Here is a 26,552-nt window from a genome sequence, read left to right on the forward strand (position 1 = left end):
CACTGTAGTAGTCTCGCCACGCTGCACTATTTGCATATCTGTTGTTGACCAATACCTGCCACTCATGCCAGAGTAGCACCTGCTCCATTTGCACACTGATTGAGGAGTATCTGCAACATTTGCACAATCAACATTGTCCCAGATTATCGCACTACTCGTCACTGTAAACTGTATACACTCCTTGAAGTCTCGGCGCCCTTTGCACAATGGTCATTGCACCGGACTATTGCAATATTAGTCATTCGAACTGCTCTAAGTGATAGAGGACTCTGCATCTTTTTGCACAATTGTCAACAAAAACAAAAACATTTACCGGCATTGCCAGATAACTAGCAACCCTTTATTGCTATGTGACTGTTTTTTTTTGTCAATGTCTTTATGTCTCAAAAGTGTCTGTCAATTGACTGTCTGTTGTTGTACTAGAGCGGCTCCAACTACCGGAGACAAATTCCTTGTTTTTTTTTTAGACATACTTGGCAAATAAAGATGATTCTGATAAGATTCTACTAGCTAATATTTAGCATTTCACTAGTAGTGCGCAGATGTCAACTAGTGCACATTTTTACCTCACTAATAACATGTAGCTGTCCTACTAGTATGCAGAAATGTCATAAAATAGTGGGAAAAAATGTTAATCGTAAGACAGTTATTATACAAGTGCAGTGATATATCGTACTAGTGAGGATGAAGGAACGCACTCCATATCAAGGATATGGATGAAATTTTCAAATGGCTTTCCATATTACTGCTGTTTTCAAGCACTCAGACAAACACACATATACAATGAATAATACAGCATCCTTTTATTGAAGCACTTAGTATGTTGATGGCTTTGGAATACCGTGTAGTTTGCAAGTATGACTGTGCCTTCTTGCTGTTCTTCTTCTTTTTAGAGCGCACTGAAGTAGGCAAGGAGGCCGGTGTCAGGGGACGGCTGCATCATCAGCTGCTGAATCTGGTGGTCAACAGAATATTGTTAATTATTTGAATAATAACAATGGCAAGCAGCCTCGTGTAGAATAAAGGGCCACAACATTGGGTACACTGGCACAATCAAATGAGATGCAATACTAAAGTTAGGTTTCCTGCACTACGGCACGGTGGACAATTGGTTAGCACATCGGCCTCACAGTTCTGGGGACCGGGGTTCAAATCCCGGACCCGCCTGTGTTTAGTTTGCATGTTCTCCCCGTGCCTGGGTGGGTTTTCTCCGGGCACTCCGGTTTCCTCCCACATTCCAAAAACATGCGGGGTAGATTGATTGGAGACTCTAAATTGCCCGTAGGTGTGACTGTGAGTACGAATGGTTGTTTGTTTCTATGTGCCCTGCGATTGGCTGGCGACCGGTTCAGGGTGTACCCCGTCTCCCGCCCGAAGATAGCTGGAATAGGCTCCAGCAGACCGCGACCCTAGTGAGGAGAAGCGGTATAGAAAATGGATGGATTTTTGTTATGTTTGGTAATTTTTATGTTATGTTGGTTGGTTAGTTTGCAGGAATATGCAAAAAGCGCAGTACTGATTTCTGTAACAAGGCAAAATTCACAACAGCTGTTTGAGCCATGACAATTTCGAAGTATGTTCACTTCGATGGCTGGATGGACAGATGGATAGATAGACATGTACAATGGGCGCCGAGAAAGACAGACATGTAACTAGGCAAACAGACAGACAGACACAGTACAGCAGCTGAAATAAGTATTTAACACATCACCATTTTTCTCATTAAATATATTTCTAAAGGCGCTATTGACCTGAAAATTTCACCAGATGTTGGGAACAACCCAAGTACCGTAATTTCTCATGTATAATCCACATCCCCCAAAATTGACCTAAAAATTCTGGAAAACCCTTCTATTTATAATGCATTTTTACAATGCATGATTTTGCTTCTACCCATATGATAAAAAAACTAAGTATTTTTTTCAAATAATTATTCTGAAGTTGAGTATGATTGACGTATTATGGCCCCAACCGTGCTCACTGGAACATTCAGAAGCTTAGATATAAACCTACAACCAATGCCATTGTTAAGTTTTGCAACAATTAGTTTGCGATGGTCTTGAGACAGCTCTTAGCTCTTACCCATCATGAGATGTGGCTTGACTCACACCTTGGCAATGAGGCCTTTTTGTAGGCCATCAATTATGACTGAACCAATCGATATTCATTTGCACTGACAAGGGACTGGATTGCTGTTTGATTATTGATACATTTTAGGAGTTGTCTTGGCTTTCCATGCCTTTTTGCACCTCCCTTTCTTCATGTGCTCAATACTTTTTCCCTGTGTCGTTTCACATTTTTACACACAATTTTCTGAGCTTATTTGTTCTACTTTTTTGTATGTATGGATTACTTGGGGCGGCGTGGTGGACGACTGGTTAGAGCGTGTGGAGTTTGCATGTTCTCCCCGTGCCTGGGTGGGTTTTCTCCGGGCACTCCGGTTTCCTCCTATATCCCAAAAACATGCAAGTGTGAATGTGCGCGTGAATGGTTGCTTGTTTGTATGTGCCCTGCGATTGGCTGGCAACCAGTTCAGGGTGTACCATGCCTCCTGCCCGAAAATAGCTGGGATAGGCTCCAGCACACCCGCAACCCTTGTGAGGATAAGCGGCGAAGATGATGGATGGATGGATGGATTAGGTTGTTCCCAACATCTGGCAAAATTTTCAGGTCAATAGCACCTTTGGAATTATATTTAGTGAGAAAAATGGTGACGTGTTAAATACTTATTTCAGCCGCTGTATATACAGTAATAGATCGATAGAGTAATCGCCAGACAGACAGACAGATGTCACTTTTTCATCCGCCTCTTGTGTTGATTTTGCTTTTTACCTAATGTGGTTAGTAACGTGAAAAATAAGCACCTCCTTGAAGTTGGGATGTTTTGCGCCTTGGACCAGCTGCAGCAGGACGGCCTCGGTGGTGGTGAGGAAGGCACCGCTCTGCTTCAGGCGGGACAGAGCGAACAAGCGGTCCGTCTGGCTGTGGGGAAAGAAAACGCGCGCATTTAGTTGGGGGAACATGGAGGACAGCCTCATGAGAGCGGCTACCTCCGCGACGAGACGGCGTCGGACACGATGTGGACCTCTATTCCCTTTTCCAGCAGGTCAAATGTCGTACACTGTTAATAGAGCAAAGGTGAGTCAAAGGAGAGCTTGTCAGTCATTTACTGAACAAGTTGCCAATGGTGTTACCGCAATACAAGCGTGCGCCTCTATGCCACACAGGATAGCCTGCTTGGGGTTTCCCAGAGCCTGCATTTGCTTCTCCACCTCCTCTGTCATCATGGTGAATGACGTTTTAGCATAAGCCGTTAGGCCCTCCGCTCCAAGCTCTGGCACTGTGGGGCCCAAACCTTTAGGGTACTGCTCCGTCAGGATGGCAGGGATCCCCAGAACACGACCGGCCTAACAGAACCAAGGGTGAGATAAGGTTAAGGAGAAAGTAGGATGGTTTTGAGCTCCGAGGTGGTCGTGACAACCTGGAGCAATCTGGCTGCATTGCTGACAATGTTGGTGAACTGGAAGATGTTGGGTCGAAACTTCTCCTGCATGTCGCACAGGAGGAGCACCGCTTCCTTGGTGGAGAGCCTGCCGATGCCTGCCACTGTCGACATTACAGGATGTGCATGCATGTTAGTTGGTAGAATGTTTAGACAGTGATTACTTTGGCTCAGTGACATGCTCTCTGATTCATGCATGTAGTACAGTTTGGGGTGGAAATGATATCACCAAGGCTACAAAAGTAGTAAGGCTGTCTCTGCAAACCCAAGGTTACTTACTGTTGTTGATTGTCTGTAAACCACTGTTTAAAGTTCCACTATTAAACTGTCCTCATGTGACACCACCACCTGCGTAAAAAAGACAATTTACTAAGTTTACATGCACATAAGGGAAACAATCATCCAAATATTTATTTTAAAAAAAGTATAATTAACACGAAGGGGGCCTCATATCTGATTTTTAAAAACAAACAAACCGCCATGAGTAACAATAACAGACCTTCGCAAGATCGAAGGCGCAAGTGCAGACTGAAGAGAGACTCTCTTGTCGACGATATACTGTATACGACCAATAGAATTAGGTGTCGTAATGATCGACGTTGCTGTAAGCCAATTGCAGTCGCAGGCGGTAGACGAATCGCCTCGTTGAGGTCCGGGGGGAGGGAGCCGAAACTCCAAAGGCCAGTTGTCGCATAAGATGTCTGAGAACGCCGAATCACCTACAGACGCGCAAAAAGAGGAGTTACACTCACCTCCTGAAGACTCGACGACAAATGAAGAGAAGAAAAAAAGTAAGAAAGTGTATTAATACACCCCTGCTAATTTCGCGTATCACAACAATTATTAAAGCCGCAGGGGACAAACTTGTTCCGCGTATATCACGTCACAGGCCAATGTCTTCAGTGACGCCCAATCGGGTTGTTGCATTTTGGGTACCTGACCAATGAGCGTGTAGGTTGTTCATGTGTCGTTTTCGTTAGTTAAGTAGCTAATGCTAATATTTATATAGATATATTACCTCTATTAAAGAATATCTTGACATGAATGCATACAATTGATTAATAAGGTTACCTGTAGTTCCTACACCTTCGACAAAAGGAGTTAAGAATAATGTCACAAGTATATGTAGAACATTGCGTTCAATCGTCAAATCCACTGTCCAGCTGTCAGATGAAGAGCAGTTCAGTTGTCGTTTTTAGGATATTTAATTTTACTTCAGAGGTGGCAAAAGTACTCACACTCGTACTTAAAAAGAAGAACAGATACGTATGTAAATAAAAAAAGACTATACCTGGAAAATTGAACAAATGTAAAATATAACAAAATATTTGCGCTTTGTTGCAATAACGAGAATTATTTTGAATACAAAGAAAATGGAATGACTTTTTCCTCTTCATTCAATGTGTAGTTGATGTCCTCTTGAAGGCAGTAGGGGACACCCCCATCATGAAAACAAAGAAATGGGACGTGGATAGGAGCAGGACGGTGCAGTCTCTTTCTCAGTTCATCTCTCGCTTCCTCAAGCTGGATGATCATGAACAACTGGTAAACCACCACTTTGTTAGCCTTCACATTCACATTCCACATGCGGACACAGTGTCTTCAGCACTCACATCATTACAACACTGGCACCTGTATTTCTTCACAGTTCATCTACGTTAATCAGTCTTTTGCGCCGTCACCGGACCAAGAAGTGGGGATTCTCTTTGATGTGAGTACCAAAAACGCTGCTTTCATAATAGATAAACTACATCCGTAGGCCAGAACCATAATCCTATTTGCGTGGGTTGAGGACTTAGAAAAACAACTCTAAAGTCGTACAAAAACTTGGACTGTGTTCGGAATTATTGACTCATTCACTGCTTCAAAATACAGTTGAAACCAGAAGTTTATGTACACCATATAACAAGACATGCACTTTTTTTCTCACTGTCTGACATAAAATCGGACTAAACATTTCCTCCTTTGGGTGAGCGAAACAATAAAATACGTCTATGCCGACACTGATGCAGCTAACAAGGTAAACGGTGGGTTGCACTTTTGCACTGACGGTTTTTAGCATTTATTTTAGTCTCCAAACCGACGTAAGAGCCAATAATAGAAAAAAATAAATAAAGCTTTATATTGAGTTAAAACTTCCCCAAAGTTCAAACTAGCAACTTTCCATCACAATGAATTGGGACCCATTTCACACCCAATTAAAGTTCTGTGCGATAGGCTCGGAGCGGGAGGGAGTGCATCAGACTTCTACACATCGTGAAAGTCTCCTTTGCACAATATAATCTTATTCTAAGTGTTGCACTGAGGCGACTGGTCATTTATTTAAACAAAGTTAAGACACACTTTTGTTCGCCGCCACCATTGGGCACAAGCACGTCTTCGTGGACGTTCTTCTTCGTTGGTTTTCGCCACTTTCTTCTTTGGTGAATGCAGGCATCAAAACTGGGAACCAATTTTTTTTTTTATTTGAACATTCGGGGAGAACCTTCAGTTAGTCCCGGTTCCAATCGGTTCTTGATTCTCGATGCCCAACCCTAGTCGTAATGCTCAAAATTAAGTGGTTTTCTTAGGGGAGAAGGGTTAGGAGCCCCTAACTATAAGAGCTGGTCCTTCTGAGTTGAACAAATGATCAAATAAAAGTAAGTACTTTGTTTTAATAATCATCACAATTATACATATATATTTAAACCTATGACATGGCCCCCTTCCTCACCTCACCTCACCTGACCTGAAGCCAATTGAGAACTGTGGGCAGTTCTTAAACCAGAGCTATACAGTGAAGGAAAATGGTACACCTCTCAGAACAATGTCTGGGAGCCTGTGGTTTCTGCTGCACAAAAACGTGATCGACTAAAAATCAAGAAATGACAGAATCCATGGAGGCTTATTACCCTTATTGAAAAGAAGGGTGGCTATATTGGTCACTTTTTTAAAATCAGTTTCTATCAATTTCTATTGCACAGTTTAGAGTTGTTTGTTTATAATCCTCACTTAAACAAATTCAAATTTAAAAAAGAGAGAAAATGTGTTTTTCACTTAGTTGCATAATAATTGTCCACATACCCTAGTGAGGATAAGCAGTACAGAAAATGAATGGATGGCTATTGATATTTTCCTAAGAAGGCCAAAACCTCTCTTACTTTCTTAAGCTTTCTTCTTTGACGTTTATTAGCCATTTGGGTTAACTTAAAGCACTGTGGTTGGTGATTAAATCAAATAATCCTAAAAAATGAGACTTTCCTAATAATTTTGCACATGGTGTATATATAGTTTATGTAAACTTCAGGTTTCAACTGTATCCAGAGTGGTAGTTTGACTTACAAGTGACTCAACTTTTTCAAGATACGAGCTCTCATTTTGGACTGTGAGCAAAAATTTGAGTTAAAGGCGCTACTTAACCGTGGCAGCGAAGTTTACGGGTAGCAGTTTGGCAATTCTTCTACCACCAGTTATTTGCTAATTTGAAAAATAGTCGCTACAGGGGGTCAGATAAGTCGCTAACTATAGTGACTAAATCGCTAAGGCGGCAACACTGACTGTGCTTTGGGGAACTAGCCCTCCTTTAGCAGCAAAATTGTTAGTGTAAGCAGTGCAAGTCATCGGGCACGCGCTTTGAACTACCAAAGCTGCTAAAAGAATCTGTTATTAGTTTTTATTTGAATCATCTTGACAAATGCCTATTAATTTGAATTAATCGATAAAATCGATAAAAAAGTGAGCATTTTTCTTTTTTATTGTAACACTAATATTAGTGGTTACTTCCTTTTTACACTTGAATTAGTGTTACAAATCTTAAAATGCTAATTAAAACATCACATTTCCACTTATTAAAGGTTTAAACATATTTTTAAAGAATCATTTGTCAGACTTCTGACATTTGTATAATGAATACCAAAATACAAGCAGTTCATGTATAATGAAAAGCAGCAGGTCTGACCAGCAGAGGGCGCCAGAAGAGTCAAGCTCGTTGTGACTGACAAAAATCTGGGTTTAAAGTAAACGTGCTGGTGGAATAAATAGAGTAAAGAGAGAAAATGCAGAATTAAGACGAAGAACTGTGACGTGAACATCTCATTACTTCCACTTCATGACTTGGGCGACCTCTTAAAAATGTTTTTTTCTCTTTCAGTGTTTTGGCAGTGACAGCAAACTGGTTCTGCATTATTGTAAATCTCAAGCTTGGGGTTGATTCCAGTTTTGGATCCTGATTTGTCCAATTTAGTAGCGACATCGTGAGCATTTCCCACAAATTAAAACAGTTCCCAGGTGTCTGTAACATGCTTTGCTCAAAACACACCAAGGATAAAAAAAATGACAGATGACTTTTCACCCTCTCTTTAGAGCCCTGTTGAAACCGGACCCAACTATTTGTATACCAGCAATTCAAGTAAATTTCCCATAGTTTGTCCACTTGGACGTAGTATGTAAAATTTACTTGATATGGAAGAGGAAGGGGATATGGTAAAACTTGTCAGTTGGTTGCTTCATGCAAGCGCCATTCATTTGCAGAAGGACCTGAAGGGGTGAAACACTGCATCAAAGCCAAAAGGGAAGAAGAAAGCTGCATTGAGTTTGTTGAGTGGGGATTGACTGGAACGCACTCTCAAACAATCTCATTTCTGCCTAATAAGAAATAAGGGGTCATAAATGGAAAGTACAATAATTGTCATAGAAATGATAGTGAGACATCTGGAAACTGTTTTGAATATTATCCCTCCTTTAACATCAAGGCTAAAACAGTTTCTTATGTTTCATGTATATATTGTAAATAAATTGTCAACTTAATATACACCTTTTCTGTGTTTATTTTTATGAATGTGAATTTACCAAAAACAGGATTTTGTTTTTGAACGAAGCTGCAATGGTGAAATGGAGTGAAAAATTGGTGTCATTCTCATTGATCTGGTTTACAACTTAATCCACCGGAATGTCTTTAGTTGTGAAGGTGGCCAGAGGAACCCCCTGGTGAAAGGGTTCACCATAGGAGGAGAGAGGGGGCAAGTACAGTAGCAGAACGATTTAGAGGGATTACATGAATCAGGGAGAGTTTGTGACATCAATTCCTAAGAAAGACAGTCGAGTGGCGTGGAGACAAGAAGCCCGACTGCGTCTTTTACTATTGGCCGGGAGGATTAACAAGGCGGCAGGTGGAGGCTTGAGTGCAGCTGCAGAGGTGAGGGTCACAGATGCTCATCCTGGAAGAGGGAATGCTGCATAATGAGCGAAAGACACTATAGTGTCGCGGGGAATCCGTTCAAGATGGATAAATGTTATTTTTGACTTGAAGGCTCTCCATTCAGAAAGATGAGCAAGGACTCAAAGGCCGATCCACTGCAAGCAGTGACCACTGGATGACATTTTATTATTTGATTTACCTCGAGTTTAACCTAAACTACAGGATAAGGACTTTGGTAAGTAATTAACACTATGAAATAAAGTTTGCTTAATATTTTAATATTGAAGGGTTTTTTTTTCCCTGCCATTTCTGCAGGAGCTATATGTAAAATACTTTAACAATACCTTTGCCATGGTTTACGTCATGCATGACTGGTGATAGCTGATAATGTTGAACATGCCTTACATCTTAGAAACATGCCATTCTTACCAGTAGTGGTATTTTCAAAAGCACATTCTAATTTTACTTCAGAAAGAAGCAGTTTCTAGCAGTCCTATTAAATGAAACAAGGCAATAATGCTGGCAATAACAGCAAATTTGCCATAAACATTTAAGGTTATGCAAATAATACTAAAATGCAAAGTGCAAAGTTTTGCCTTGTATTCATTTAGCAATATGCTAATCTTTTAAAATTATTTATTTTTTTGGACGTGCCAGTGTAGAAGTGCACTGCATCATACTGAGAGCTGTATTGGTTACCATAGATGGTTACATGCAATTCTACACAACTGTCAACTTCAAATATTGTTAAGTAAATCAAGACTGCATACATCTTGGTACAAGCTTTGAAATTGGCTCTCATTGGATTGTGCAGGTGGTCAGTTTCAGTTTGACCAGTTATCAATCACATTAGTTTTTTGACTATCTGGTTATATCAGAATTTGAATTGTTTAAAATAATTTATAGTAAAAATGGGAAAAAAAGTGCAGATTTTCAGTATATGTTGTGTTAAATCAAACTCCCAAAATAGTGAGATAATAAAACAATGTTGTGTGACTGGTTGTGTTTCAGGATGTTATGGTTAGAAACACCTATAGCACCAACAGGTTACAGATTGACAGGGATTATTGACCAAAATTCAGATAGCCGCTTCAACCATAATTTCATCAAAAAAAAAAAAAATCTCTTTTTTTGTTATCGTCTTTCTTGGCCTCAGGCAGGGTTGACTTGAGGTGAGAGGATACATTGGTAACAGAGACCGGCAAAGGTTGAATCCAGGCAACTGGACTTGTTTGTTGAAGACGTTTCATCTTTAACCCAAAAGGCTTTTTCAGTTCTAAAATTTCATTATGGAGGTTCCTTATTTATGTGTCTGGGGGAGTAGTGGGGGGGTCACAATATGGTTGTTGTTGTCAGGCACGGCTGGTGAATGACCGTTTTTCACCTGGTGGCAAAACAACTCCAATGTAGCCACTCTTCCCATGGAATGACACAATCAGCATTTGGACATCAAAGTAGGACCAGTTCGGCCGATTAGTCTACTAGTCGACTATTGCTCCACATCGACATTGAAAGATCGAAGGTGACGAATAGCTAACCATGTATTTTTGGCATCTCGTCATCCAGTCGGCCAATTTACAGAGGTTTTTAGACTTGCCATTCTGCTGCCATCGCCAGACTATTAATGCTCTGTAGAGCTACAGTCTTCACTCATCTGCGCTGGTCCGAGAGTTCGAAAATAGGATGTTGGTGGATGAGAATAGCCATTAGCCTCGCTAGCTTTGACTATTCCAATTGCTGCTAGTCTTGAAATATTCATGCTGGTGGGATCGTGGGACTGGTGGCAAGGAATAAGGGTAGCAGCGCAAAGTGAAGCTTGCTTTTCATCACCAAAATGTTATATCCAATAATGCACAGGCAACAACTCTGTGATAACAGGAACAACACACACCAACATTATGACACTGGTCGCTTTACAACACTGTGTCATAACACTTGTCTCAGTACGGCCTACGGTACTGTGTGGAAATGCTAAATATGCAAGTCTATCATAAAATTCTATAAAAGCACAAGTGAAACAGAGAAATGCTTGATTTTTGTTTCTTATTTATTTTTTTAACCTCCGGCTACTATGGGCCATTTTACAACATTCTATGTTATTGAACAAAAGATGAGACCATTCACCTTGTTGAAGAGGAACATGTGCAGACCTCCCACTAATTACAAAAACTACATTCAGCGTAAATGTGAGTTGCATTTTTAATCATTTGTTTTTATTTGTTTCTACTGTATGCCGGTTGGTCAAAATATGTCCGTTGCGCGAAAAAGGTTGGATACAGCTTTATTGTGCTGAAAAAATATCAATGACGCCATTGATTAATCGAGTTTCATCAGATTATAGTCAAATACAAATCATCTTTAGTCGTTCTCCCCCTACTCTGGACTCAAAGAGGCTACCCTCCTATGTTGTGCCATGGGTTTGTGTAGTGGTTGCTTGGTCTCTCCAATGACGAGGTCACTGCATTCACTGTACTGCACTGCATACACAAAATTGCTAAACTTGTTAAGTTGAACCACTGTCTGAGGGTGGCATCGGTATGAAAGGCATCGGTATGTTATGTTTGGAGAAAATCCCTTGTCATTTCAGTGACTAACCAGCCACGTAAAGGACCATCACCTTCCACCTCCTGTTTCTTTCCTCAGGCTCGGGTGCAGCGGCCCATCATCTTCTGGCAGATTTGACAAAGGCCCAGTTGGGTAACGGCAGAAATTAATAGCAAGCTTTCCAGGCTCCTGCAGTTCTCTCCTTATGTGAACCTTGGAAATCCCCTCTTGTCCATTTTTACCTCCATCTGTTTGCCTGTACATGCATCAACTTTAGAGAATCTTCCTATTCTGCCTCCCCTTTTAATCACTCTCCCGCGGTTACATCACATTCATCTTTGCTACACAGTTTATTAAACCTGGCAGCTCATCACCTCCCGACCCGCCTCCCCACCGGAAGCATCTGTTCTTCCATCCCTCTTTTCCCCCGTACCCGTCACACTGTGTGCCGAATTCGTCTCCTGCCCTGCCCTGGTGCCTTTAGCCCCCCGCCACTGCTTTGGCCATGTCGGAGCGCATGTCGCGCCGCTCTCGCTCCCTGCTCTCCCTGACCTTGACCTCTCTGGCCCTGGCACTCTCCATCCTGGCGCTGTGCACCTCCTACTGGTGCGAGGGCACCCACAAAGTGGTCAAGCCCCTCTGCCTGTCGCCCGTCAAGATGAAGAACTGCGGGCAGAACAACAGTGAGCCTTACACCACAGGTACCTGATTTTCATACTTCATCCTTTGAATTTTTTTTTTTTACGAAAGCTTGTACATCCACTCTTCCTGGTACAATTGGGGATTTATGTCTTGAAAGAGTTTTTTTATTTTATTTATTTATTTTTTTTTAAATTTTTTTTTATTATATAAAGTTATCTGTCTTAGGAGTTTGAGAACTCATATCAGTCGCCATGCAGTATTGTAGGTTATATGCTGTCCACACTGGCACATTCTAATGACATCTAATACAAGAACTGTACCTTTTACAAAGATAATGCTCATTTTTAATTGTCATTGCTATTAATGTCGCCCTCAAGGAACCATCTTCTGTAATTTGAGTTGAAATGGACATCACATGCTCACAAAAAGATAAAATAAATATAATAAATTATTTATAATTGAATGTAATCAGGAGAAGTACAGTATATAATACTGGTACTGGTAGGAATGATTAAATGTTTTTGAAAAGTCACTGAAATAAAAAAAAGGAAATGTTCTCTTTCTATAGCCAAGTATTGAAATGAGTTTAATTACTTACTTAATTAAGTACATTATCATGGTTATGGAATGCGGGTGTTACGGAATATAAAAGTATGCGCAACAAGAATATCTTTACAGTTTTTCCTTTTACAACCCAATTCCAATTAAGTTGGGATTGTTGTGTTAAACAAATGAAAACCGAATACAATGATATGCAAATCATGTTTGATCTATATTTAATTGAATACACTACAAAGACAATATATTTAATGTTCAAACTGATAAACTATATTGTTTTTAGCAAATAATCATTACCTTAGAATTTGATGGCTGCAACATGTTCCAAAAAAGTTGGGACAGGGTCTTGTTTACCACTGTGTTACATCACCTTTTCTTTTAACAACATTCAATAAACGTTTGGGAACTGAGAACACTAATTGTTGAAGCTTTGTAGGTGGAATTCTTTCCCATTCTTGCTTGATGTACAGCTTCAGCTGTTCAACAGTCCGGGGTCTCCGTTGTCGTATTTTACGTTTCATAATGTGCCACACATTTTCAATGGGAGACAGGTCTGGACTGCAGGCAGGCCAGTCAAGTACCCGCACTCTTTTACTACGAAGCCACGCTGTTGTAACACGTGCAGAATGTGGTTTGGCATTGTCTTGCTGAAATAAGCAGGGGCGTCCATGAAAAAGACATTGCTTGGATGGCAGCATATGTTTCTCCAAAACCTGTATGTACCTTTCAGCATTAATGGTGCCTTCACAGATGTGTAAGTTACCCATGCAAATGGCACTAACACAGCTCCATACCATCACAGATGCTGGCTTTTGAACTTTGCGTCCATAACAGTCCGGTTTGTTCTTTTCCTCTTTGGCCCGGAGGACACGACGTCCACAATTTCCAAAAACAATTTGAAATGTGGACTCGTCGGACCACAGAACACTTTTCCACTTTGCATCAGTCCATCTTAGATGAACTCGGGTCCAGAGAAGCCGGCGGCGTTTCTGTGTGTTGTTGATAAATGGCTTTTGCTTTGCATAGTCGAGTTTCAAGTTGCACTTACGGATGTAGCACCGAACTGTATTTACTGACATTGGTTTTCTGAAGTGTTCCTGAGCTCATGTGCTGACATCCTTTCCACATTGATATCGGTTTTTGATGCAGTGCCGCCTGATGAATCAAAAGGTCACGGGCATTCAATGTTGGTTTTTGGCCTTGTCGCTTACATGCAGTGATTTCTCCAGATTCTCTGAACCTTTTGATGCTATTATGGACTGTAGATGATGAAATCCCTAAATTCCTTGCAATTGTACGTTGAGGAACATTGTCTTTAAACTGCTCGACTATTTTATCACGCACTTGTTCACAAAGAGGTGAACCTCGCCCCGTCTTGGCTTGTGAATGACTGAGCAATTCAGGGAAGCTCCTTTTAAACCCAATCATGGCACCCATCTGTTCCCAATTAGCCTGTTCACCTGTGGGATGTTCCAAACAGGTGTTTGATGAGCATTCCTCAACTTTCTCAGTCTTTTTTGCCACCTGTCCCAGCTTTTTGGGAACGTGTTGCAGCCATGAAATTCTAAGTTAATGATTATTTGCAAAAAACAATAAAGTTTGTCAGTTTGAACATTACATATCTTGTCTTTGTGTGGTATTCAATTAAATATAGGTTCAACATGATTTTTATTCATGTTTAACGCAATGTCCCAACTTCATTGGAATTGGGGTTGTACTTAAACCTCAATAACTAGCTGCAACAGTATGCAATAATATTTGTCGTGGAATCTAGTTTTCCTTTGATTGAAGAAAAAAAAAAAGGTCATGTATTTCAAGCATTTTTCATTCATGCCCAATAACCAGCAAATGTAAACAATTTGCCTTGCCATATTTTATCACAGTATTTATGTGTTTTTATGAAACTATTATTGTGTGATAGTGTTTGCTAAGAGAAGTATGATTTAAAAAAAAAAAAGTTTCTTGTGCTTTCAAATGTCCTATGATTTGCTGTCTAATATTTTCCCCACTCACACGGTAACACTCAACTCTGTATAACACATTGCAGTTGTACAAGACAACAAACTATCACCACAATTACCGTCTCCACACAGTGTCAATCAAAACTGAGTATTGTGATCTTCACAAGGCAGAATTGTTAATACAGCTCTTGTACTTGACATGATTATGTACCTTATGTTGTGGCCACTGGGAATCAAATCTTATCTTCTTGAGCAAGACGGTACATGTTAAACAGAGCTTGTTGCTGTTTACTGAAAACAACAGTAATCCCGATGGATGGAACAGTCATGTGATCATGCACTGTAAATCTTCCAGGTATTCCGCATGCTAATCTGCAGGTATCCTGTCTGTGCTTGCTCCTTGTCCTGATTCTTTGCATGCATGTTTAACATGAATTTGGCACAAAAACAAGAGATTGAAAGTGTTTCTCGCAATGCTATTATTCATTTTGTTGATTACATTCCCCAGTGAGTGGATTGCGTTTTCAGCGCATAGTAATTAGTACGCAAATTGCATTTCTGTCTGCTTTACTAGAAGCACTGGCTGTCAGCATTTCCCTGATTACACTTGTAGCGAATTCTTCCATCTTTATACTGCGTCACTGCAGTACACTGCCAATACCTGGAACTAATCCATGTGGATAAGTGTCAGGCTTCTTTCAAAACTCATTGTCCTTGGTGTTTGTTTAATCTCATTTTACCCATAGCTCGCTTTTAATTATAGATTACTTTAATCTGTGGACACCCCCACAGGTCTACACAGTCCACTGAAGGAACGATTTTCCTCATCTGCTCTTTATTTCCCCACCAGATATGCTAAATTCGCAATGGGATTAACAGCATAAAGGAATCAAACAGGATCACACTGTATGCTACGTACTTGTAAAGTACATACAGGATATACTTCTAACAGTGTACATTGTTGGCTTAAAGTCATTGCTACATCCCTAGATGTGATTTATAGCCCTATGAGATTGAAGGCAAGTTAGGATAAACATTATTATTATTTGAGAGGGAAATTTGTTTTGAACACTATAATATTACTGTACTTACATACATTCTATCACAACAGGTGACTACAAAAAAATCCAATTACTTTAAAGGAGACATACTTGGATTTATTTATTTTTAATTATTATTTTTTTAAATTTAAAACAATTCCCATGTGTTATAAGAACACACTTTACACATAATCATTTAAGCCTTCTGGAATTTAGCCTGTTTTAATGGGTGGTCTTGCCCCATGACAATGAGCAATGATGTCTTTCGTTACAATGACAGAGGGCCAGGCGAGGGGTTGAACAAGGAAAGCGGCTTCTCCTTACAGAAGCGAAGCCCATCGTGTCGGGATTGATCCAATTAGTTGACCACTCCGCAATGACAGTTAAAGCTTTAAGTCGAATAACCGTCAGTCACGTGTTTTGGCATTATTATTTTTTTAACGAAAAAAATGAGACTGGTAACACGGTCACATGCAAAATATGCAAGTCTATCCTCAATATTAAAAAAAGGATGAGTGGTCGTCCATCGGAAAACATGTCCGCTATCACTAGCTGACGAATAGCCTAAATCAAGGGTGTCAAACTCATTTTGTGTCGCGAAACACATCGTAGTTATGATTTCTCTTGGAGGGCCGTTATGGCTGTGAACCCATATGAATGAATGATTGCCTCATATATACACACATATATACACAAATTGGGATCAGTAACAAACAAAATGCTTGCAATAGCTCAATAATTTTAAAGGTGAAGACAATTTGCAATTTTGGTTTTTGATTAGTCGGCGTCGACTCAACTATCATCACCTTAGCGTTGACTACAACAATTTGAAGCCATTCAACCCTTACCCGAAAGCGGGAAAAAAAATTCATAGCAACTCGCTCACAGACACATTTTCAAAAAATAAGCAGAAAGCAAAAGATGTACTTGGTTGTGTAATTTCACACTTGGGTGGGCAGGCCCGACCACTTGTATACATCTAATTAAAAAGTTAATTTTACATATTGTGTTCTCTTTAATGAATTTTCTTAACAAATGTAGTCAAAGGATGCAAAGTGTAATGTATTTGGGAAGGATTCCTTTTTTTTTTTGTGCCTTTATACCGTATATCCTCAAATACAGTAGTGGCAGGAGGAGTTTTCACTCAGCTGCAGAGTTGGCTTTTTTTTTTTTTTTTTTAACACACAATTGTTTGTCTTGGTACAAATACGTTACTTAAGTAGATTATTCAGGTATATCTGTACTTGAGTATTTATTTTTCTGTTGACTTTATACATTTGCTCTCCACATTTAAAAACAGATGTGTACTTTCTACTCCTTACTTTGTCAAAATAGGCTGGTTACTTGTTAACCTGCGCAGATGACGACACAACATAAAAAAGATATCAATAACCGTGGTTGAGATCTTAATTGACCAATTCACTGAAATCTTGGCAGAGTTGGCTAAAGTAGCCCAAATCTTTGCTTAAGTATGAGTACTGTTATTTTGGAATTACATGACTTAAAAGAAAATGTTAGCCCTCCAAATAATTACTTAAGTAAGACTAAGTAAATGGCAATATATATATATATATATATATATATATATATATGATAACAGAAATTTAGGTAAATTCAGCCACAAGAACTGGTCTTAAATTGACTTTCTTCATTTACTCATAAAACGGCAAAATAGGTTCACCAAGCCAAGTATTACAGAGAAAACTAAAACATTTGTTCTCAAGTTTGAAGTGGGCTAAAATGTTGACATTTATAGGAAGACAGATGACAGCACATGACATAGCTGTTGTTTTTCGTTGTCTGTAATGTAAACATAGATTGAAAGTGAGGCTAGGGGTCTTGTGCCTCTTCTGACTGCGAGTGGCATGATGTTGATTACTGCGGCGGTTCACATAAATGTGTCACTTTAAAAGCATTGCTTCGGTGCGGGTCCCTGGAGACTTGTGTGCGGTCATGTGACTGCCGGGCTCAGAGACAATAATAAATAGTAGGTTTTGTAGGTCAGGAAAAGCAAGCTTAGAGGGTCACTCATTATTCACACTGTCGCCGTACCAGTGCGACTATTTTTACGTCCAATATTTGGCCACAAGGTCTAAACACAAAAACCCTGTGTGTGAGCGTTGCCTTACTTGTGTGTCGCCCCACAGAGAGCCCGACCCAAAACCCTTTCAACCGTACGCTGTCTCCAGCCAGACGCGAGGAGTTGGCTAAAATCCGCCAGAGGCAGCTGGCCAATGCCGTTCACTACATCTGGGAGACGGGCGAGGACAAGTTCGCTTTCAGATACTTCCACACCGGCTTTTGGGAAAGCTGCGAGAAACACAGTGATGGTGAGCAGGGCTGGGGAGGGAAATATTGACATGGCAACTTAGAGCAATGGCATCTATTTGACACATAAGCATCAAATATTGGTATGTGGATCAAAATATGCAGGCATTCAATGGGAATTCTAACTTTATGGTTCAATTCTTTGTGGCTCCGCAAGAAGTTTAGAACGACAAAACAAAAATAAGGAAAAAATAAAAGACCTCAATTGTGCAAAAACAAAATTTGTAAATTGTTTCTTTTTTTTACATTAATACTGTATTAGGATCCACATTCTTGAATATAGTGCACCTTTTTTTTTCCCTTCTTTAGATATCAATCTGTACTCAATAATTTTGAGTATAAAAGTTTAAGTTGTTCAAAAAGTGAAACACAAAACACAAAATCCATCTAGCATCCCATAATTTGAGATGGTGTCAGCATCATGGGGAGGCGGGGGGTATTCATGAGCCCCCTGCCCCTAAATGAGTTACTGTGCTCCTCCTCACCCCTTTCCAGTGTGGCCTTTTCATGCCAAACTTAATTTTTTTTTAAATCTATGTGTAAATCTATGAATTTTAGTCACTAACTGTAAGAGAAAGATGATAAAAATGAGAAAAACAGTGTTGTTCAATCGCATATGGTCGCGTCACATCCTGTCAAAGTACTAATGGAAGCATGCATCTTATGGCAAGCCTGAAAGCTGACCACTTTCAGGCTTGGCCTAACATTTGGGCCTCCACGGCAATGTGCGATAATTCATTCTCCGCTCTGAGAAGCATGTTTTCAAATGACAATGAAAACTGCAAACTTCGTCTTTAATATTGTGCGTGCGCATGCGCGTTTGTGTGTGTAGGAGAGAGAGAGAGAGAGAGAGAGAGAGAGAGAGAGAGAGAGAGAGAGAGAGCGACCACATGCTTGCATTTTCTGGCAATGCAAATGCCTGTTTTGGTACAGGAAATGGATTAGTGTATTAGTTGTTGACATAAAACTAATATTATCCACTCCACAGTTGACCTAATGCCCACCCGGATGTGCTCTGACGCTGACACTGATTTGAGATATGCGTAAATTGAGTTACAAGCACAGTCACAGAACAATTACCTGTAAGTCAAAGTACCTCTGTATTCTAATTTCTTGAGATAGCAAATGTGAATGTGTGTAGTGAAATCTGATACGTTACATGAGTTTCACTTTTTGAATTGAGCTACTGAAATAAACTTTTCCACATTTCACCTGTATCATATATTTTTTTGGGGGGGCGGCGACATATTCTTTTATCGCACTGTTGCTGTTTGAATCTTTATGGGTAAAATACTGTGCTATTATCACATAGTGAGGTACTCTGGGATTCCCACCCTTAATGGTGTGTGGACAAACTTGCTTCGATTCCTCTTATGTTGAATTGTATCGTGACAAATCTTTGTTTTTGTTGGCAGGTGAGAAATGCAGGAGCTTTATTGAGTTGACTCCAGGGGAGACGCAAGGTGGGATGAATGGATCAGTGTTAAGACACGAGCAAACCGCTCTGAAGTCGTCATTCGTTTTGCTTTGCTGTCGTTTCTGCAGGTGTGCTTTGGCTGTCAGTCATATCGGAGTTCACGTACATCGGCCTGCTTGGGATGGGCTTCTTGCTAATGTGGCTGGAAGTGTTGTGCTCTCACAAGGAAATGCACTCACTAAAAATCAGTGCCTACGCTGCCATGTGCACTGTGTTGTCAGGTGAGGACCGTAGCAATGAATTTGATGTTGTGACCACGGTCAGTGTGGAAGTTCTAGAAAGTACAAAGGGGAGAGGTATTGTTTTTCATTGCTGGTCCTTGTACTTAACCACTTTCTACGAACCGTTTTAGGGTGATGAAGAGGAACCCATTTAATTCTGGTGCAAATCTGGACAAAACACAAATGGCAAATGGCTATTCTTTCACATGACCTGGACAAATGTCATGTCTGATCCAGACTACAAATGGTAGTGCCCTGTTTGTCTAACATTAACATCTGGCATCATTCTCCATGAACCTGAAAGTAGCAGGCATACAAATGCAGTAGAGTACTCTGGGAATTTTTTGTCATTTTTTATTTATTAATTTCTATTATTTTTCCATTCGAGTCACAATTGAAACACTCCATATCCCGAGAAATTAAACAAAGAAAAAATGGTACGGTCTTGTCATTTTATTTCATCCTATGTAAACAGGAAGTGGCCACCTAACACAGGGACAGAACAAAAACACTTTTTCACTTTTATTAATAATTGGCATCTGTGCCATTGGAGTTAGATAAGAGTGAGTTTGTTTGGTTGGGTTTCTTGTTAGTTTGTTATGCCAGACCTACTGAGCCAATTTCAATGAAGCTGTGTAGACTGGTTCTGTTAAAGAAGAACACATACAATTTTGATGCAAAAGCTGATAAAAATGTGTATTGAATAATTTATTTTCAGTTAATACCAAGTTGTCCCCCACCCCGGAATGCAATTGGTCTGGTCTGTCAATTCCTAATGTCACCTTCCATGAACCACGAAGTAGCCTGCTTCCTTACATAGAGACAAGAGACAAACAAATGAAAACATAGCACATTTGTCAGAGGAAGTTATTTTTCTAGGAATAGTTAATTACTATTCCTACATGCCCCCCCAGAGAAATGGTACAGTTCCATCATTTTGCATCATCCTCTCTGACCCAAACTCAACTCTCGGATCAACTCACTTTTATTTATAGAGCACTTCAAAAACAACTGCAGATGAAAAAACAAGGCAATTGAACACAGTATAATCTAAAGACAATGAAACAGTAAAAAAACAAAACAAAAAAAAAAGGCAAAATCTTAAGATTAACTCTAAAGTGCGCAGGCAGCCAGTGAAGCGAGGCCAGAATAGGAGTTACAGTATATTCTCCCTCCTGCATTTTCCAGTTAAGAGATGAGTGGCAGGAACCAACTGGAGATGTTTGAGGGCTGGCTGACTCCAAAGTAAAATCCACTGAAGTAATGCAGTAATCTAAGCGACCAAACGTTTGTTTGCACTTTTGACAATGCAACCAGAGGGGCGGTCTACACTTGGCTGAGTGCGATTTTATTTTTGTCCAGGTCTTCTCGGGATGGTGGCCCACATGATGTACACCACCGTCTTCCAGATGACAGTCATTGTGGGCCCCAAAGACTGGAGGCCTCAGTCCTGGGACTATGGCTGGTCTTTTGCGTAGGTTGCTGCTACACACAGTGACACATACAATACTCAGTAAAATGAAATCATAATAATACATTGAGTCCTCTTTGACCCCATCTCCTGCCTTTAATTTGATTTGCAAGAAACCACCGCGCCCAAGGAAAAACAACCAATCAGTTGTTGTGCATTTTCGGGTCAGTAACACATAGTTACTCAACACAATCACACAGTCTGTAACTTGTCCCAAGTCGTTGTTCACCACACTAAAGGGTTTGTCAACATGAATATTGAACAGGTTTTAACAGTTGGGATTTTTGGCCTGACTGTTTTCTGAGTCAATTGGGGAGGAAAGATCCCTCTTAGCACACCACAGACCACAGGATATTCGCTCAGGACAATCTTTTCAGGACATCTGACAATCTGGCCGTTAACAACTGATTGCCAGGGGGTAAAATTGTTCAAATTCAGCCCGATATGAGTGTTCCCAGCTTTAGATAGCATTCCAAATCAACTGAAGTCTTAGTTTTATAGACACAGAATAGCAAATAGCATTGAATGGTGGACAATGGGCTGACTATTGCACCTGATGTCAACATGTATCTATTTACCAGACTATTTGACAGCTTTTTGTTGTGTTCCAAAATCCATGGAGGGCTTAGTTTTTCAACAGTATATAGTACGTTTAAAGTAGACACACCTGAGAAAGAACTGACAAGACTATACACTCCTCATAAAAAAGTTAGGGATCTTCAGCTTTCAGGCAAAATTTCAAGCTGAATTTAAAATGCACTCAATTTCTCTCAATGGTTAAATGTATGCCCAACTTTTCATTGTGGGACATGTGCAGGGAGAGGATCAGTACAGATGCATGCGGCCTTTTGAAAGCTGGGGACAGAGTGACTGTGAAAATGTATGCAGTACTGCTGGTAAACAGGTTGTACCGTTAAGTATGAAGGGACTTAGAGATGATGGCGGTGACGTTAGCTCGCATCCACGACATGTACATGTATTGAGCAATGGCGATTGATTAGTATTACCAAATTACATCGATACTAACCGATCGCCATTCCTCATGACATTGTAATTAATATTGCATGCTTCCCAATATTTTGCAGCCACGGTACCTTATTATGATAAAATAGCAAATGATCAATCTTGAGAAGTGTTGGGTGAGCAGTAAGTGTCCATTTTAGGCTACATTATAGTATTTTAGATATGTTGTGGAAACTTACCCAAAGGAATTTGACATACTGTACCTAAAATTTGTTATTACAATTCACTCCCATTAAATCATTCCACCATCCTCCATCCATCCATCTATCCATCCATCCATTTTCTACTGCTTATCCGGGTCGGGTCGCGGGGGCATTCCACCATCCTGACAGTATGTTTTCCAATCATGGGTATATACTACATTTACAACAGTGTTGTCTATTTCTCAAATGAAAATGTTACGTCCTAAACATTTTTTTTCTTCTTTTAAAGAACTAAAGACTAGCCAAAATGTGTTTGATATTCCTTTCCTCAGGGATGAAATACTCATATTATTATGAGTTTAACTGAGGATAAACTGTTATAAAAGGTCTGTTCTTTTCTGACAATAAACCAGACTGTTAAACATATTGGATTGATGGATAAAAATAATAATAATTATTATTATTATTACTACCTAAAAAATGTTTCAGTTCAAGATCAGAGTCACCTAATGTAGTACTTTAAAATGTCAAACCCACTCGACTTCAAAAAGTACCGACCCCCCCCCCCCCCAAAAAAAAAATAACTGCACTTTTTTGGAATGAAATAAATCAGGTTACCTTTGATTCAACCATGACGTGGATGAAGAATCTACCTTCTTTCATATTTTCTTTCCAGTGTGCCATACCTTAAAGTGCCTCCTAATGTTTTGAAATGTTCTGCTTGTAGTCTCGCCTGGGTGTCCTTCAGCTGCTGCATGGGCGCCGCCGTAGTGACGCTCAACTCCTACACAAAGACCATCATCGAGCTGCGCCGCAAACAGAGGCTTCGTCTGGAGGAGGCGAGGGCTGCCGCCCGGGCCCCTTGCTATGAGGAGGTGGTTTCTGGCCCCGGCGGCGGAGGCTCCGGGGGTTTCTACTCCGTCAGCGGCCTGCTACAGTGTCCCGACGGCATGATCGACGTGGCGTGGGCCCCCAACGGCAGCGTGGTCGGCGTGGGCAACGGGGATGTGCCTACGCTGGTTTTAGTGGGAGGCTGCGGGCCTGAGGGTTGTGAAGACTGCGAGAGGGAGATGGATGAGATGGAGGGACCTGTCGACAGAGTGGACTCCCCTTGCTGAAAGACAGACCGTGAGAGAGAGAGACCACCTTCCTGACCTGAAAGATTTTAAAAACTGAAGACGCAGACTCACGGAGAAGGTGAAGGAAACTTTGGTTGAACTCAATACATATCAAATCTGACCACAGCAAATACAGGCCATAGTGGCATGCAGGGATTCATGTTCTCTGGGGATATTGTCAGTGCCTCATAGTAGGAAGGCTAATGTGTGTATGTGAACACAATATACATTCATCAGACAATTCATTAGGTACACCCACACAATCTAACGAGATCCAATAACGTTACCTCAAGGCACTTTGCACATTGAGCAGGTCAAGAACCACACTCCTCATACATCCAAGGGAGGGACGATGGAACAATGGGCACAACAACTGCCGTATCAACAACAGTAATAGTCCCATGATGAGAGAAATGCCGACGATATTGGTCCACTCCCAACATTCGCCGTCCGCGCAGGTAAAAGCCGTGTCATAAATTCTACCTTTACAAAGCTAATAACGCTCTGTTCTGAGAGATATTCATTTAACAATATTTCACAGTATTCCAGTGGTTGTATTTGAATTGTATCTTTCAAATCTTCCAAGACTTTACAGGTGCATTACAATAAATTGGAATATCTTGAAGAACTTCATTTATTTCAGTAGTTCAAATCATAAAGTGATTAAAGCTTACTTGGAGCTCACGAAAGCACAGATTCACCATTCGCTTAGCTTAATGCTCACAACTGCAAAAAGTATAATGAGCTAACAAATAGCATCAATGTGGTGGTGGTATAAACCTATAAAGTGGCACTAAGCAGGCCCAAAAAATGGCATGTAAATTTGACAAACCACAGACAAGAGTTATGTTAACAAGCCTACCAAATTTGAATGAAAAAAAAAAAAAGGCTAATTATTTAAAATCAGGTTTCGAAACTTGAATAATAAGGGCTAAACACAGCTAGCTCACAACTGAGCAGCATAGCCAAACGAAATGACGTCACATTGTCCTTATATAGTGGTGGTGGGAACTCACGCTAGAAAGTATACGCCCCGGGCCTGTGACGTGTTTTAGTCCCGCCCACAAAATCAGGAAAATCCCAACAGTGAAAAAGGGGCTTAAGCTATATCTCAACAATTCAGCACTATATTGTTTTAAGTATTTGGATGTTTTCAGCACTTCAATCATACAGTATTTAATGTATTTAGAAACAAAACCGATTTCTGCTTAGAGCCGCTTTAAGCCACAGACATTTGAATAGAAACAGTGTAGCAGCACATGACAGATAATTTAACAATAGTCACAGGGATATATTCTTTATGGTCCATGTAAAATGATTAATATTATAGCAGCTTACTGAGTCACAGTAGTTGTGAAATGTTTCTTCGTTTGTGTCTGCATGTATTCTACTGCCGCCCTGGTGGCCAAGTTATGCACACAAGAAAAAGCCGCAATGAATTAATCTCGCGCAAAGGTTTTAATTCTTAAAATTCTATTTATCTATGTTATTACTCTGTTTTTATGAAGTACAATATTATAGAGTGCTATTTCCCTTCAACACATTACAAACGTTTTGGTTTTGTTTTTGTTCTTCAGGAGGCTGGAACAGATTTTTCCATTTTCCATTCATTTCAACGGGGAAATGAATATTTGTTCGATGAATCGACATAATATAGTTTAACTTTTAAACTGAAGTGCTGAAATTAATCGACTTTTCTACGATGCTCCAATTCATTGATATGCACAGTGGATGAAACATTTGAATACAAAAATGACTATATTGCTAATTGAGTATCTCTCTGTCAGTGTCAATTACCTTGGATATCATTGATGATTTCTGCATCTAATTATGAGAAAAACCTGAAATGTTTCTTCTCCTGTCGATACCCAACACACTGTCCTTTGAAGTAAATATACAACACACACTCACTGATCTGAGTCAGACATTCTTTGTCATCATTTACACATCCCGCTGTTTCTCTTATTATATTATCTTACAAAAAAACTAAAACAGTAAACAATACTTTTTTTATGCAACAGATGCTGGTAACAAACCGTATCTGCCCGACAAACCCATGCGGTTGATGGATAGATACAGTAGATAGACGCAGCGAGATTATAGAGATTTTGAAAAGTCTGCTCTCTGATGTTGAACAGAAGATTATGTGTAAAGCAGTAATCCACAGTTGGATGGAAAGATGGACGAGGAGCGATGGAAGCATGTGAGGAGGGATGGGGGAGAGGGTGGCAGGGGGTTAGAATGAAAGTTGGAAAGAGGTGCTGGCACGCGCCCACAAAAAGAATGTTGCTGCTTGCTGACACACATTGATGGTAATTATGCAGAATATGCTCGCCCTTTCCTGTATGTAAAACTAAAATCCCTACTTCTACTGTCAAATAAATGTCGCCAAATTCATTGTGAATGTCTGTAGGTTACACATTTGGGATAATCCTGGATTTACTGTTGGGATAAATACAATTGAAAGGCTTAATCAACAATTTGATCAACCACCACCAGCATTGCTATCAAGTATTTCTACTGTATAGTTGTTGTTGTTTTTTTTAAGCACGCAAAAAAATTCCGTTGGATCCTGTATTTTTTCAATATACTTCATATCCAGCTTTAGGTCAATGTACAAGTACGCTTTTTGTCCTTACTGGTAGAACAACTGTGTCACTCTAGTAACATCTTTTCCACTGCTCAATGGCATTTATGCACACTAATTGAACAACTATGGCATACTAGCAGGACAACTGCATGTTATTAGTTAGTTAGTAGTGAGGCAAAATTCTGCACTACTTCATCTGTACACTACTAGGACTACTAGTAAACCATTAGATGTTAACTAGTAGAATTATAAAATGTCACACACGTGGTTGTCAATTGGTACACAATTTAGCCTCACTCGTAACATGTTGTACTCGTATGCAAAAGTTGTACTACTAGGGTGCAAAAATGTACAGAATGGGTAGCGTGCACTAGTAGAACAACTGTCTTACGAGTAATGTTTTTTACACTAGTGCCTTGCACTACTGCACAGTTGTCAAACTCAAGGCCCAGGGGCCAGATCTGGCCCTCCACATCATTTTATGCGGCCCGCAAAAGCAAATCACATGCGTCGACTCCATGTTTCTTTTTAGAATACCAAAAATTTCAAATTGTCCTCACTGTTATCAATGTTGAGATATTGTTTTTTTTTCCTTTTTACCAATCCCGTTATAAAATGAATGAATAATAGTTGAACAAACCGTTTTTACTGGGCTCTGCTTTCAAAACTGGTTATTTATTCATTTGATGTGTATATCGTTGTAATATTATGATACAATTTATATGGGTTCACAGTCACAATGGTCCTCCGAGTGAAAC

General features: G+C 40.1%; 2 protein-coding genes across 2 annotated transcripts; one reads left to right on the forward strand and one right to left on the reverse strand.

Moving 5' to 3' along the window:
* Positions 1-779: 779 nt before the first annotated feature.
* isoc2 (isochorismatase domain containing 2) lies at positions 780-4,090 on the reverse strand. The gene is made up of 7 exons (XM_061674485.1): positions 4,002-4,090; positions 3,782-3,850; positions 3,482-3,606; positions 3,195-3,407; positions 3,051-3,121; positions 2,865-2,982; positions 780-955 (listed from the first exon to the last, which is right to left on the reverse strand). Coding segments are annotated over exons 2-7 (594 nt in total). The 5' UTR covers positions 3,783-3,850; positions 4,002-4,090; the 3' UTR covers positions 780-889.
* Positions 4,091-5,022: 932 nt separating this feature from the next.
* On the forward strand, positions 5,023-26,348 carry LOC133401463 (germ cell-specific gene 1-like protein). The gene is made up of 8 exons (XM_061674484.1): positions 5,023-5,047; positions 5,151-5,213; positions 11,322-11,923; positions 17,571-17,753; positions 19,167-19,214; positions 19,297-19,449; positions 20,812-20,923; positions 22,814-26,348. Exons 3-8 carry the CDS (start codon positions 11,728-11,730, stop codon positions 23,202-23,204), a joined length of 1,083 nt encoding a protein of 360 aa, XP_061530468.1. The 5' UTR covers positions 5,023-5,047; positions 5,151-5,213; positions 11,322-11,727; the 3' UTR covers positions 23,205-26,348.
* Positions 26,349-26,552: the final 204 nt, after the last annotated feature.

This window comes from Phycodurus eques, chromosome 4 (genome assembly GCF_024500275.1).
Source record: "Phycodurus eques isolate BA_2022a chromosome 4, UOR_Pequ_1.1, whole genome shotgun sequence".
Lineage (NCBI taxonomy): Eukaryota > Metazoa > Chordata > Actinopteri > Syngnathiformes > Syngnathidae > Phycodurus > Phycodurus eques.